The sequence below is a fragment of the Solea solea genome, chromosome 12 (assembly GCF_958295425.1).
Source record: "Solea solea chromosome 12, fSolSol10.1, whole genome shotgun sequence".
Lineage (NCBI taxonomy): Eukaryota > Metazoa > Chordata > Actinopteri > Pleuronectiformes > Soleidae > Solea > Solea solea.
The window spans coordinates 6,305,571-6,320,643 of record NC_081145.1 but is presented as its reverse complement, the minus strand read 5'-3'; the positions used below and the strand labels follow the sequence as shown (position 1 = coordinate 6,320,643).

At 39.9% G+C, this 15,073-nt stretch overlaps 2 protein-coding genes across 4 annotated transcripts; both read right to left on the bottom strand.

Annotated features, from left to right (window-relative positions):
- Positions 1-52: 52 nt before the first annotated feature.
- Positions 53-3,406, bottom strand: kxd1 (KxDL motif containing 1). Of its 2 annotated transcripts, none has more exons than XM_058645743.1 (5): positions 3,247-3,406; positions 2,421-2,535; positions 1,686-1,838; positions 1,565-1,611; positions 53-1,470 (listed from the first exon to the last, which is right to left on the bottom strand). In XM_058645743.1, the coding sequence occupies exons 2-5, from the start codon at positions 2,516-2,518 to the stop codon at positions 1,214-1,216; spliced, it is 555 nt and encodes a 184-aa protein (XP_058501726.1). In that variant the 5' UTR covers positions 2,519-2,535; positions 3,247-3,406; the 3' UTR covers positions 53-1,213. The 2 variants fall into 2 exon arrangements, with proteins under 2 accessions (XP_058501726.1, XP_058501727.1); XM_058645744.1 differs by having other exon boundaries at positions 2,421-2,532; positions 3,247-3,403.
- Positions 3,407-3,834: 428 nt separating this feature from the next.
- Positions 3,835-14,262, bottom strand: sinhcaf (SIN3-HDAC complex associated factor). 2 transcript variants are annotated; one of them, XM_058646497.1, is made up of 6 exons: positions 14,184-14,262; positions 9,379-9,506; positions 9,197-9,296; positions 7,975-8,098; positions 6,895-7,045; positions 3,835-6,117 (listed from the first exon to the last, which is right to left on the bottom strand). In XM_058646497.1, the coding sequence occupies exons 2-6, from the start codon at positions 9,504-9,506 to the stop codon at positions 5,781-5,783; spliced, it is 840 nt and encodes a 279-aa protein (XP_058502480.1). In that variant the 5' UTR covers positions 14,184-14,262; the 3' UTR covers positions 3,835-5,780. The 2 variants fall into 2 exon arrangements, with proteins under 2 accessions (XP_058502480.1, XP_058502479.1); XM_058646496.1 differs by having other exon boundaries at positions 14,070-14,204.
- Between the last annotated feature and the right edge of the window lie 811 nt (positions 14,263-15,073).

Sequence of the window (15,073 nt, the reverse complement as noted above, 5' to 3'; positions counted from 1 at the left end):
CTGGAAAAACTATTCTCATTCTTACTTAGCGCCCTCTGGTGGTGATTTACCATTACTTTTTAAAATAAACTTTATTCTGAACTGCCAAAAAATACAATAGCAACACAATTACATCACATCATATACAAGAAGAAAAACTACGTTTTTTACAGAGGAAAAAAATAAGGAAAACCCGCAAGAGCACATGAATAAAGAGAAACTTACTTAAAAACTTCAAACATGGTGCTACTGGAGTCACATTGATTGTTTGTTTGTTTTCAATATTAATAATCAAAACAGCCTGTTTGCCTAGTATAGAATTACATTTAGCATTAGGCACATTCAGTCACATTACGTGGACGCTATTAAATGTAGCTTTGTTAATTAATACTGACAGTACTGACAGCTGTGGTGCTCATATATGTCCACAACAAGAGTGTTGCTTAATTACTCTCTTCATATGGAACAGTTTCAACAACACACTGCTGAAATATAACAGAAATAACAAATGAAGACTATTTTTGACATGATTTTTGACAACCAAATCCACATCTTTAATGAGCAGTAACATGACTGAGTGGTTGGATTATTTACTCTCATAATCTGGTTTCCAGATCGAAAACCACATTTACACAGTCCTTAAATAGTTCCTGACAGCTCCAGAGACACAGGTAACTGACAATTAACCTAAATTCTAGCCTCCTGCAACAAAGGAGGGAAGCACAGACACAAGTTGTTGGCAATCCACCAAGAGTGAGACGTATCAGGTAAAAACTGTGCTGAAATTATTAATACCCCTAGATTTAAGAGGGGTGTATAAAATATTAACATCAGCTAATCACACACCCTTACTACAATTTGTCTTTTAAGTGATATCATGAGAGACATTATGTGATACTTCCCTCAGTCAGGAGTGTTAGAGTAACAGGAGTTTTTGCTCAGGTTTGCAGTCAGTAAGACAGATATATAATCCTAGTGAGATACTATGTAGCTTCAAACATTATCTGCCTGGTTTTAGTGCTGTGCAGATGTAGGAGAAGCAAACATATTCCCAGCAGCCTCAGATACAGTTCATAGCCTCCTCTAACATCAAGCATCAAAACAAATGGAAACGTTAGCAAATATCGTAAAGAGATTGACACAAGCTCAAATATACAATATGACCTCCTGCTAAAATAGTTTTAAGGTTAAAGCTTGGTTTCAAGTGAGTGAAATCATTGACAAACTGTCCACTCTATTCTGCAGGTACCGAGTCAGGCCCTTCGTCCTGTAGGACAGCTGTCTCTAGGACGTCAGAAGTGGGCGTGTCAGGCGGCTCTTGAGAGAGATCTTCAGAGCATCTGCTCACAGTTGGTGAGATCACATCTGGACTTGTGTCACATGACTCTGTGCTCTGCTCGGAGTTGGCTGTTGTGATTGTTGTGGCAACACTGGGAGGAACTGGGTCAAAGTCATCGTCGTCGTCCTCGAGGATAGGTGACTCGTGGACATCTTCCAGAGAAACAAACATGGCATTTAGATAAACTGATGTGGTAAACTTTATTGTTAATATGAGATGATAATTGGGGAGTAAATTTTAACTCACTGCTAAAGGCGTTTGGGTACTGTTTTGAAACCTTCCCTTTAAGTGTCCTGCAGAAGTAGAAGAGGTGAATAACCAGAGAGCGTGTTGGTGTGTGCATTTGCTCTGGTGGATTAGTATTTACCTAATTCTCCTGAAGATGCTGTCCAGATCTTTCTTCATCTCCACAAGGGTGCGGGTGTGGAGCAAGAAGCGCTCGTTCATTTGCTGCAGTCGCACGTTAGACAGCCCGTTGAAGTTGATCAGCATTTCGTTGGTTTTCTCAAAGCGGTCGAGCCTGTTTACACATTAATGCAGAAAAACAACAAGGATCTTCAGGCGTCACTTACATGGAGCAAGGCACATAATAATAAATAATAACAGTTACATTTATATGTATGAAATCAATATTTGGAAAAAAGAAATTTGAAACATATGCCCTATATCTCCCTAAATGGCATAAAAAATTAAAAACATGAGAGCATAAGATCCTCAAGCAGCACTCAGCCAATACATACATAGATGCAATATTGATAAAAAAGAATTCATATATACATATATATATATATATATACACATATATACATATATATATATATATACACGTGTACATACATATATAGCTTTATTTTTAAAAGCACAATAAAATCAGAATAAATCACCACAAACAATGACATGAGAATCCAATAAAAATGGTAGTGTAGAAGCTGTAATGAAAAATGCCTATAGAACTCAGTCTGGTCTGTGGAACATCTAAAAGTTTGGTAGATTGTCAGAAATGGCAGCATCACTCATGATTGATTGACAGTATGATTAATATTTAAAAATATAAGGCAGCAGAAAACGCACATGGTGCAAACAATCAGAACATGACACTCACATGTGTCTCTGAGCCTGGATGATGGCATTAACATCCTCAGAGTTGACCATGCTCAGCATCCTGCTGCAGAACACACCAGATGCTGTGGGCTCCCCCATGATGAAGATCACAACTACTAAAAGTGTGATGGGAAAAAAAGAAGTGCAGAGTGTGAGAGTGAGAGAGAAATGTGAGAGTAATTGTACGGCTGGTTATCTCTAAATCCTCACAATATGATTTAATTACAATTCAGGGATTAAACCAGGATTAAAAACATTTTCTGCCTCATGGTCAGAATAAAATAATCAAATATATTCACATGCATTAATGTGTGAACTACAACTACATGACTACTTCAACTGTAATATTTCTCTAGAAATAAGCGTGCTTCTAACAGCATTTACAAGCTTGAATTTCTGCATACTGTTTATGACTGAATGACACAAATACACATTCACAAAAACAAATAATAACCAAGTGTAAAAATAAAATGTAAACAAATAGACCTAAAGTTATAAGTTCTAATGAAAGGCATACAATTATTCATGCAATAAATAATTTAACTATACAGCTAAATCAAAAACAGTGCATCAGTCCAGCAGCTCTTACAAAAGAATGGTATTGATAAATATCACTAAGATGAACACCATCAGAACAGTGAAACCATGAACACACACAAAGTCGTATCATCTTCTCCAGGAACAGTGAACACAAGCTTTTCATTTCCTCATATTTTAATCACAGAGGTTGATGAAACACTTCAGCAGAAGCCGGGAGGAACCATTGATTACACTGTTAGCTTGAAAGCTAACACAACAAGCGTAGCAGCAACATTCATATGACCTACCTGAAAAACAACGACGGTTGTTTGTCGACTTCAGCTTCTTTGCATTTGATTTATATAAATATTTGATGTTAAATCTGCAGCTTAATGTTTCATCTGACAGCTGACTATAAAACAAAACAAAGCACTTCCGTGTTTTTTTTTTTTACTTCTTGTCATATGACATCTGTTTCCGGTGTCTCCCCCCTCTCATTTTGGTTATTTAAAATGGCACACATTACAAAAGCATATGAACCTGAATTGGCAATAGTTTTACTTATCATAATAATAATAATAATTAAATATTGATAGTAGCAACACGTTTGGATAAACTGTGTTCTTCTCTTCTGCCGCTGCTGCTCTGCAAAGTGTTGGCCGTGGCCCCCTGGTGTTTTTTACGGGTATTGCAGGTGGGACTAAGATCAGGCTGTAAAATTCACAAAATTCATTAAATGCAGGTAATTTGGATGTGAAATTTTATATATCTGTATATATAAAAAGAACCTGTTGAACAATCGTAAAATGTAATTTCACAGTGGACGGAATCTAAATGTTCACGATGAGTTCATGTTCATCGACCCACTCATATCAATAAATCCACCGACTTCAAGCTTTCAGAAAACTCACAAAATTGCTTTTATTAAGGGACAAGTAAAAAAAGTACATGGTGTATAAAAAATACAAAACTGCTTTGTCTAACTAGTAAGCTAAGGAAATGCATAGCAACAGTACATGCAAGTCTACAGTTAGGTATCCTACTGTCCTTAAACATTTTGAAGCTACAGGCTAAACAAGGGCAAAGTACAGTCTGGTAGCAATCTATCATTATTTTCAGTCTAGATACAGATCCAAAATGGTGACACAGAATAAGTTAGGCTGCACGCAACTCAACTGATGAGTAAATAAATACTTAACATCATTTCACAAATATTGACAGCTGGTAATTCAAAGCAACTTTAAAGAAAGCCCGCTTGAGAATTACGTTCAATTTCAGTTGTACAAAAAAAACCCACCATGCTACGCATAAGCTAAAGATGAGAAGAGTTCAAAGGAGTACACACCTCCAAGCGGTGGCGCAGTGATACAAATAAATATGAAATAAATAAATAATGGAACCCATGTAAGAACCATATGGCTCACCCACCCCCTATGTACAGAACACACCCTCTGCTCCCAACTACAACATCACATGTATGAAATTTCATATTAGTGTTCGGTTTTTATAATACCATAAACATACATACAAATGACATCGGACAAGCACAAGTGTCCATAGAAAACCTGCATTGATTTGACATTGGGTGAATTTCAATGTGCTTTGGCTTTCATTAGATAAATAAAGTAATATTAGGCTATATATCACAACACATTTGTGGTATATAAGAGGCAATGGCATAGAATTTCAGCGTGTATAAAGTCTTTAACCATATACTGACCGGGAATGAGAGAAAACACTGTGATTGATATTGCTGAGTGACTATAGACCGATTGTGTTTGCTGTTGTATTGTGTGTATTATTATTATTATTATTATTATTATGCAAAGACACTTTCTATTTTTTCTTTTTCTTTCTTTTTTTTTTTTTTTACCTATAAAAATAAGTTAAAACCTCAGAGAAATGGATCCAAAAAATAAAAGTAAGATTTACAGTCTATTTAAGGCCATGCAATTTTTAGGAGACTCATGCATCAGATCATTAGGTCTTTTGGACGAGTGGTTTGCCATTCATGCAAAATGCACTGTGTTGCTCAGGCCGAGATAAATACATCTACTGTCCCTTTTTGTTCCTTGATACCAATCCAGAATGAACACTAGCACTGTCTGTAACACACAATTAAGGCTGGTGTATTTGCTGTTGAAGCTGTGAATAGGCCTTATTTAAATGGGACTACACACACATTTCCCCACAGGGGCGCTAATCCAGACTACAAACACAAACATATTGATAGGATTGGATGTCAAAGTGAAAAGAGACTAAAACAAGGATTACTGTACAGGCGTGAGCTTGGTCGAGGTCAAGTGTCATTGATTCCAAAACGAGATATCCACCATTCAAAAGAAAGCAAAACTATCGTATTATCATATCATATTAGTCATCTTACACTTAGAAAATATCCACAGTGAGAGCGAGTCCAGCTGTATGTTTGAAATGTTGAGCGATGAATTTCAAGTAGCACCTTTTTCCTGCAAGTGAGTGGATTTATTGCGTTTTGGAATAAAATCTCTTGCGCGCACCAGCGAACTAGAGCCTCAGCATTTATCTAAAGTACGAGTCGATCAAAAACAACAACACAGATGATGGTCCATCTTCAGCATGGTAAGAATATTAAATACAAATAAAAATAAAAGAGAGAGACAAAGTGGAAACACAATAGTCCATAAGTTACTGTTCAAACATGATAAACAAACCTCCAACAATATTATGGAGAAGACCAAAGGATTTCAGCTGCTTTGTGACTGAAGGCAATCTGAGGCGACTTCTTCCTGTAAGTGCTCAAAGAGAAAACACAGCACCCCAAGATTTCTTCAGAGATGTGTACAAGGAAAGGCTTTTCACTTTACCACCCTTCCTCGGCCACCACCGCACTCCTGGATGGAGGTGTTGTCATGGTGACACATAGCTGCACGGGCTCCACATTTTCCTCACATGTTGCAATCTCCTTCACTTCCTCTTCCATCTGGGGGTTTTGCTCGCTGACCTCCATTACCGCCTGGCCTTCTTCTACCTCCACTTCCTCCTCATCATCGTCCTCCTCCTCGTCTTCCTCCTCCTCCTCTTGTTGTTGTTGCTGCTGCTGTCGCTGTTTTTTGCGGCAGCATGGTTTGAACAAATGGGGATCGATGAGCACCTCCCCAAAGCGCCCCTTGTAGATTATTCCACAGCAGACTTTTTGCCTACACAAAAACATGACACAGATGACTGATTTATGAATGGTTCAACAGCTTTGACGGTCTACTATGTAACATTTAGGAGGATTTATTGGTAAAAAATGATATATACTACCCATAAATATGTTATTATAAGTGTATAACTGCTTTAAAATGGAAATAATTTTGTTTTCGTTGCCAAATTAACAGCATGACATTGCAAATAATTCAGAGGTGATTTTGATGCATCTCTACTATTCACACCAGCATAGTGTGATTAAGTGAATGAATTATAAGGAAGAGGAAACAGTTGCATCACAGGTGGAGACCACATATGCTGAGGATGAGCTGGTGCTCAGTAGAAAAAGTCGAGTCGAGCTTGCTTAACTCTGGGACTTGGGGTGTGTGTAAATTGATGGAAAATGTGTTGCTAACCACTTAACCAAATCTGAATGATTAAAAAGTCGCTGTGTTTAAAAATTAGGTTTCAAATGATGTAAAATTCAGCAACATTCTCTGCTCTGTGACGATGGGGGCGTGTCCACTGAAGGAGCCAAACACACAGTGTATCCCTAACCTTAAACATAACCAGTTCATTCCTAACACTAACCTTAACCTAACCACAATTCATCCGTTCTGCCTCATTAGGACCAGGTTTTGTCTCCATAAGGGCTACTGGTCCTGACAAGTTCAGTGTTTATGCCAGAAAATGTCCTAAAGAGGTAACTGACAAGTGACACTGTAATACAAAGTATCAAACATGTGTAGAACACTGATGTGCCTCTGCTTCATCCTCTGACTTACCTCTTCCAGTAGGTGAGGTCCAGGAAGGAGAAAACTGGGGAGCGGCTGGAACCCGGGCTGAGTTCGGCATCGGAGCCGTCATCTGACAGGTTACTGTAGCTGGGGGACTGAGCTGGAGAGGCGCTGGAGGTGGTGCTGTGAGCATCGGAATCTGTTGGGCGGAGGAGATTGTTAGGTGTTGCACGTGTGTGGCGTGTTTATTTCTGAGGAATAAACAAAGCAAATGAAATAATAATAATTACCTCCACCAAAGAAGTTATGTTTTGACCTTGTGCGTCTGTTATTGAGCAGCACAGCTCAAAAAGTAAAGGACGGATTTGAGCTCACTCCACTATCACCGCTTGCCCCTACTTCTGAGCCCTACCCCTCTGTTCATGTGTAGGTGGTAAAGTGTTCTGCGTCTTGTTAAAAGGTAAACGGTTTGGATGAAGTATAAGAGCTAACTAGAACTTCAAAAGGAAAAGGTTATGAGATTTTTCCCAGATTAGCTGAAACCAAAGAAACTAATGTTACCTTCAATAAATGAATTGTTGGCAGTTTGTGTAACTATGCTAACCACCAGTAAACCTGTCTGTGTTTCTTGTACCTACCATAAACTGGTCCACAAGTATGTGGACATTGAAGACGATGTCTCGAATTACATGTTGAATAATGTCCATAGTCCAACATAGCAATTAAACAGCAGCTTTTTTTTTTTTTTTTTTTTTTTTAATGTTATGTTAAATCTCATTGTTCTGTGTTGCTTAGGTGATGACGTGTCATGTTCTTGAAAGGATGTTCCATTTTATAGAGACAGAGTTTAACCCCCTGTAACTCTGTTCCATGTGGCAAAGGGCAGGGGTAAAAGTGGGAAATGGGATTTTGGGCCCTGGATTAAATTTTCTGGGAATGTAAATTATGGCCCCAGGAAGAATTAATCATATTTTGGTGGGATACAGGATTAAAAAAACAAAACAAAACAATTGTTAACCTTGCCAGATAGGGGAGCCTACGACACAGTGGGAAGCTGAGCAGCCTCAGGTGCTTGTTCTAGTCGTGTAATTGTTTAAAAAAAACAAAAAACAACAACACACAACTCACTGTTTCTTTTGAGCTCCTTTTGCAGCCGACTGATCTGACTGGGCCGTGCTTTCTTTGAGATGGACTTTATTTTCTTGGGCCTGGAAGTTATCTTTAAGCTGGGACCACCCCGTGCATCAACCACCTGCATGGAGGAGAGAGGAAGAGAGGAAAGAACATCCATGATTCAAGTGTTTCATGTTCAAGAGTGCAGTGGGGACTCAGCTGTATGTTTTGGTGTTCTCTGTTTAAGCTTTATATATGTTTCATTACAGGACTTTTAATGCAGATCAGATCAAACACGTCACTTAGTTTTGTTGCCTGATCAAGATTTGTGGCTGCATAACTTAAAGATTCAGGCACTAGTTCAACTTTTTACTGCTGCAAAAACACAGATGGAAAAGAAAACCTGCAAATTAAATGAAAGTCAAACAAAGAGAGAGATGCAAACCACACACAAATGTGCCTAGTGATGGAGAATCGTTCATCAAAGTATTTTGTGTTGTTTTAATGTGTCTTTAACTTTGTACGTTGTGTCATACATCTTTGTGATGCTCCTGAACACACCATCGCTGCAAAAACCTCTGACCCTCTGACCGCGTGTACATCTTGCCTTCCAGCCTCGCTTGTGGCAGTCTGTGCTACTCCAATTAAAGTGCATTTAAAACCCCAGACGTGGTAACATCTAATAAATATGCACTGACGTGATACGGCCTTCATCAGTGTGACAATCTTATTTAAAGTGTGACAATCTTATTTAATTTATAAAGCACTTTCATAAAAAGTGCTTTATAAATAAAATCTATCTGTAACAGTGTAAGAAAGAAATCTTTGACTTGTTTTTCAGTTTTTTTCATTTACTTGATCCTGTTTTCATGTTTTTTATTCATCTTTGTTATGAGTGTGGTGGTCACTTCCTGTCTTTGATCTATACCTATTTCCTGTTCACATCTCAGTGCTGGTGTGTCGTCCTGATGAAGGCCTGTTTATGACAATGCGTCAGTATTAAGCTTTTAAATGTTGCCGTACATTAGCCATTAAAATAATGGCCTTTTAACTTTTCCTTGAGGTTTTTTCACTCAATATCAAACATCAGCACTTTTTTATTTTCCTACTTTCATAATATGTGTTTAACTTTATTTAGCTGAAGCTATTCCAAGGTCATATCAATAGTTTAATTAGTTGCTCCATTGCAGTTAAAGGGACCCTCGGTCTTACTGCCGTAACCATAACATGAACTTACATGGTTCCAGTTCTTCTTGGTTCCCACAGGCAGCTTTTTCCATCGTTTCACCAGCAGCACACAGGCGTTACAGATTTCTCCAGATCGCGTTTCACTCAGTCTGCAAAGCAAATGCACTTATTATTCACCACTGAAAAAACAGAGTTGACAGCTCAGCACGTGCTCCGGTGTGCGCCACTTACCCAAAACAGCTCCTGAACTCTTTCTCGTAGCGCTTACTGTCCGTGAAGCGGGAGCTCGACGACTTTGCGCGGCAGATGCAGCAGCCGTCCAAGCTCCTGTACATTTTCGGCTTGTGAAAGCCAAACATCTGTGTGCAAGACAACAACAATAACACATAAGACTTTAATAAAAGATTAACATCTGCGTCAGAGCTGCAGAGTCACTGCCTCCCTGCAGAAATGCACTTTCTTTTCTTGTGGGGCGGCCGTGGCTCAGCGGTGGAGCGAGTTATCTTCCAAGCAAAAGGTTGAGGGCTCATTCCCCAGCTCCTGACGCGAGTGTGTCCCTGGGCAAGACACTTAACCCCAGGTTGTTACTGACCTACTGTGCTGTGCTGTGTATGTGACTGTGAATGACTGATGTGTGATAGAAGAGAAGAGCTGTATGAATATGTGAGTAACAATGCATTTTATTTCCAACACTCAAGGACACTTTACAAAGACAAACAATTATACACAACAGACAATAGGCAACACAGTAAACGGATAATGGAGTGAAATTACAGAGAGCAGGCTCTTTTGTGGGGGTTTTGAGTGTGGATTCGAAGAGTTGCGGATGTCTGGTGGGAGTGAATGCCATAGATGGGGAGCAGAGCGGCTGAAAGCTCGGCTCCCCATGGTGCTGAGACGAGCGGAGGGCACAGTGAGGTGGATGGAGGAGGAGGATCTGAGGGAGCGGGAGGAGGTGGCCATGTGGAGGAGGTTGGAGAGATACGGATAGAGGCGAGGTTATGGATGGCCTTAAAAAGCATACAGGAGGATTTTGAATTGAATTCTGAAATTAACAGGGAGCCGGTGGAGTTGTTGTAGGATGGGGGTGATGTGGTGGAATGACGGGGTTCTGGTGATGATGCGGGCAGCTGAATACATAAGTGTCGTGTACCAGGTGTTAATCAAGACGACAAAAGCACTGCATTCGTTCAAACTATTTACCATTTCTGGGTCAGACCAGAGAGGATTTTATTGTGAGTATAAGTGAAAAGTGCATTAATAAATAAAGATTTTACCTTTATCTTGCTTTTTTTTGGTGTGAGGGCAAAAACAAGACATTTGAAAACATAATCATTTTGGGGGTTTGGGAAAGACCATTCAACAATTTCTGAATTGGCATTTTATGGAGCAACCGATGAATCGAGAAAATATTCCAACAGATTGATAATTTATGATAATAATCCTTAGTTGCAGCACTATATAAAACCACAATTAACTGGATTCAGTTCAGCAAATTCCTCATTGAAAAAGTCTTCCCAGCCCCAACTGGTCCAGACTGCAGCAGCTAGGCTTCTTACTGGTTTTAACAAACACTGTCACGTCACCGCAGTCCTGGCTGCGCTTCACTGGCTCCCTGCACATTTTAGAATTGATTTTAAGTTTTTACTGATCACTTTTAAAGCTCGTATGAGTCCGGCCCCGGGCTACAGTTCAGAAATGTTGACCCGAAACAAGCTTTAGGTCCTCAGGCAGGGACTTCCTGGCTGATCCAAATCCAGAGGAGACTGAGCCTTTGCTGTGAGGGCCCCTCCTCCCTTCTGCTTCTTGTGACCTCGTCTATTCATTCATTTATTATTTTTATTTATCTGACTTTTACCCTTTTGTATTTGACATTTATTATTATTTCATACCTTTTAAGCCTTTATTACCATTAATATTACACGTTTATTCCTGGTTCTTGTTCACTTTTCATTAAGCCTGGCTTGTGAAAGCACATAAACTCTTTTAAAAGATGATATATAAATAAAGTTGTTGATATAACGAGTGTTTGTGATGTCCAGGGAAAAGCCAACAGCGTCCACAGAGAGATTTTTGGAGGAGCATCTCTCTGCTGTGTGACCCACATGGAGGAAGTAGGTCAACAGTCAGACAGCGTGTCAGACAGATCATATCATCACGCTGCGCTCACAGAATGCACGCTTCATTCTTGGAAACTCAAACTATAACACGAGCTCGCGCTTGGTCAGTGTTTCTGGGCCGCAGAGGATGCTTTTATTTGTTTGTGGTCAAAAACGAACTAAAAAAGCAAGGTTTTGTTGTGCCAGAGAGATGCAAACACACAATGTGAGGATAATGTGCCGAGCAATGACTGGAAACGCAGTCAGCACTCGCTGATTATGCAGAGGAATTAAGATTTATGTTGCTAGGCAAAAATGTGTTCTCCACAGCACATGTGGATGTGAACTGCGGCAAAAAAACCGAGCGAGCCGCGCCCCCCAGACTGGTTTTTCCTTTTTTTTCTTGCCATCCGTCCTCGGGGTCTCCTGGCAGTGCGGTGCCACAGAGAGCAGCCAGAGAGCGCAACAATCACAGACCTCCCACTCCCACACTTATATCAGAGATCATGTGAAGTTGGACACAAGAGGAGAAATACAACAGAAAGTAAGTCAGTGCCAGTGGTGGTTAGAGCATGAATATTTGAAAGTCTATAATAATTAGGGCTGCAACTAATCGTTGACATAATTAATTCGTCTGTTGATTATTTTCTCAATTAATCGATTAGTTGTTTGGTTTTTCATTTGTTAGATGGAGCTAAGAAACTAGGACATATTCACATTAAAAAATAATAAATACAAATAGATTGTAATAAAGTGACTAATAATTGATTAAAAAAATAATAATTGGTTATCTAAAATAGCTGATGATTAATTTAGTAATAAACTACTTAATTGTTGTAGCCCTAATAATAATAATAATAAATACTGTATATGCATAACACACCAATCTCCAGATTTCAATGTACACACTTTACAATGTACTACTGTTATTTACAACTACTTTGTAAATAATGCTGATGTCCTAATCTACAGTTTAGGTGGAGGAATCTATGTCGTCGATAGAGATTAAACATATTTTACACAAGCAATGAAACTTTCCTCATGTCAGTGTAACAAAGTTCAGTATATTTTGATATACTCTAAGTCAAATATTTCAAATTACAGCTGTAGCAATTAATCAAATCAATTATTAATCAATTATTTCATTTATATGAATTGACTAATCGGTTTGAGTATTTTTTGTAATTAAAACAAGTTTTTTTTAGCTGAATAAATGTAAATATTTGCTTGTTTCTTTGCTCCATATTAATTTCAATATGTGTCTGAAATATCTGATATAATTAATGTTGTAATAGTTATGGGCAAGTATAACATTAATACAATTCAATTAAATTCCAAATAAATAAGTAAGTTTTAAGGTTTGAAAAAACACTGATCAACATTTTATGGACCAAACAAGTTGACTACCCGATTAACTGATTAATCATAATTTTTTTAAATAATCAGTTGTCACAATGAACTGATTTTAGAGGTTTTTTTCCACCAAGGTGCAAATATCTCACGTCCTCACTATGACGATAGATAGATAGATTTGTGTTTTCCATCGTGATAATGTTCTGCCCAAACTGACCATCCCTAACTAGACGGTGAGAAGTTCAAGAATGGGTTTCAAGCATCGAGTGCGTCCTCTGTCAGCTACAGACGATCTCTGCAGCAGAATACAGTACGTGACGCAACGCAACATGGCAACACACTTGAAAGGCGGAGGTAGCGCGGCGAAGGGGGTGTGATGCGATTTCCCTGCGAAAAGCAGTTAAATTCACGAGAAAGTGCACAAATGTCCTCGAAAGCGGCGCCGGTCACCCCGAAAGACACTTCCGCTCTTTGAAATAAAACAAGACTGTGAAAAAAGCGCTGTTATTTCACCGAGAGAAAAGTGCAAGTCGCCAATTTCACCGCCCACTCCAGCGAGGAAGCATGGCATGCCACACGACCTGCCTGCTTCATGCGCAGCACCCATTTTATGATGACTGTTCAACGGCTCGACGACGGCCCACTTTCCCACTCCACACTCGCTCTCGTGTGGAGATTTAAACTGAAACAAACACTTTTTTAAAAGACACGCGGCTCGCTCCGGGCTCCGCGGTGAAGCTTGTTCACCGAAAAACGTGTAATTTGATCTTTACTCTTTGTTATTGCGGAGTCGCTGCGAACAGCCCGTCCGCCTTCAAAGTGCATGTGCGCGAAGTTCACAGCCACCGCTTTTGATAAAGTCGCCTTTTCTATCACTTTCCACGGTAAAAGAGAGCTTTGAACGCAGCCCGTGCCTCGCTGGGCGAACACAAACAGTTGTTTGGCTGTTTTGTTGACAGCAGCGGCGGCGGCGGCGGCCGCGTGCTCAGATGCATCTCTTCTCCGAGTGGGCGTGAGAGTCACAGACCTAAGTTGTCTCGTTCCGCCGGTGTAGCTGTGTAGTAAGACTGCACACGCTCCACACACACACTACAGCTTCACATAAGAACGTGTTACAGAGCGGAAAACTCGCAGTGAAACACACTTTAGTGATATTTAGGCAGCGATGCAGGAGGAGTGATTTCCTTTCCGACATCCATACGCACTCGAGCAGCCAGTAATAACAAGAGCCTGCACATCAAGGCCACTCTGACTCCATTTAAACACACACTTGTCTTCTTTTCACATCTTCTACACTTACTTTAAATGTTTACAAACTGACCAGTACGTCGCTTCAGCAGCACGCAGGCCTTAAAAAAATATCAATTAATACAAGTCGAAGCGTGTTTTCAGTTCGACTTTAACCTCCTCTAAAGCTTCATGGGAAAAACAAATAAAACATTATTTTAAAAAAGCAGCTTCCACCTTTACCTTTGTTGCAGGTGTTGTAAAGCTGCGTCAAAGTGCTTGTTGTCCGTGCAGCAGCGGCAGCGTCGTTACGATGCGACTATTGTGAAAATGCAGCCGTGTATCTGTATCACTCACCCGCTCTCTCTTGTTGATGTCTGCGCCTGTGGACGGGACTGGATAGTTGTGGACGCACTGCGCATGCGTCACATCCACACCTCCATTTCAGAGTTGAGCAGGAGCAGGGGGGGGCTTTTTTCTTTTTTTCTCTTTTTCTTCAATCAAGACATTTACATAAACGACGTATGACGTAACCGTGCGTCTGCGCTCTGCTGCCCTTATAAGGATGGGAACATTGCGCGGGAACAGGGGGCTCGGCCGCCGTTGCTATGGCACATTGGAGAATGTAAGCTGGGGGGCGGGGCCTGTGGTTTTTACTACACAGCGACAGATGGCCAGTCTGAAGGCCCACACGCTTTTTAGGAGGCGTCTGACACGTCGATGCGCTTTGTTGATTTCAGCTGCATGACTACGGAGCTGATTAGTCGTGAATAAAGAGCAGCTGGAACACGGAGACTCCATCCAGTGGTCAGCTCAGTACTAACAGGCACCGGTGCCATTGTGAGCCTGTCAGAGCCGGCCCGAGCCTTTGTGGGGCCCAAACCTCTAGGGGGGAGGCAAACCTTTAGGGGGACCTAAGCAGAATTTGAGTAGTTTTCAAGATGTTGAATTATTATTGCACATTTAATAATTAATAGCATGAGCATAATGGTAATCATAATCTTTTCATGTCGTATTTTGATTGATCTTATTTATTATTTATTTTATCTTTATTATTATTATTATTATTATCCTTATTACATATTATTTGATTACTTATTCATGAGCCTGTCTCTGGTGTTTTCTCATTGGTGGTGTCATCTCCTTTGTGTGGATGTTTTAATAATTTGTTCTAGCCATAGTATCTGTGAATTTAGTATATGTATGAATAAGATACACACTTTTTTGAACATGGAAAGTGCTTTACA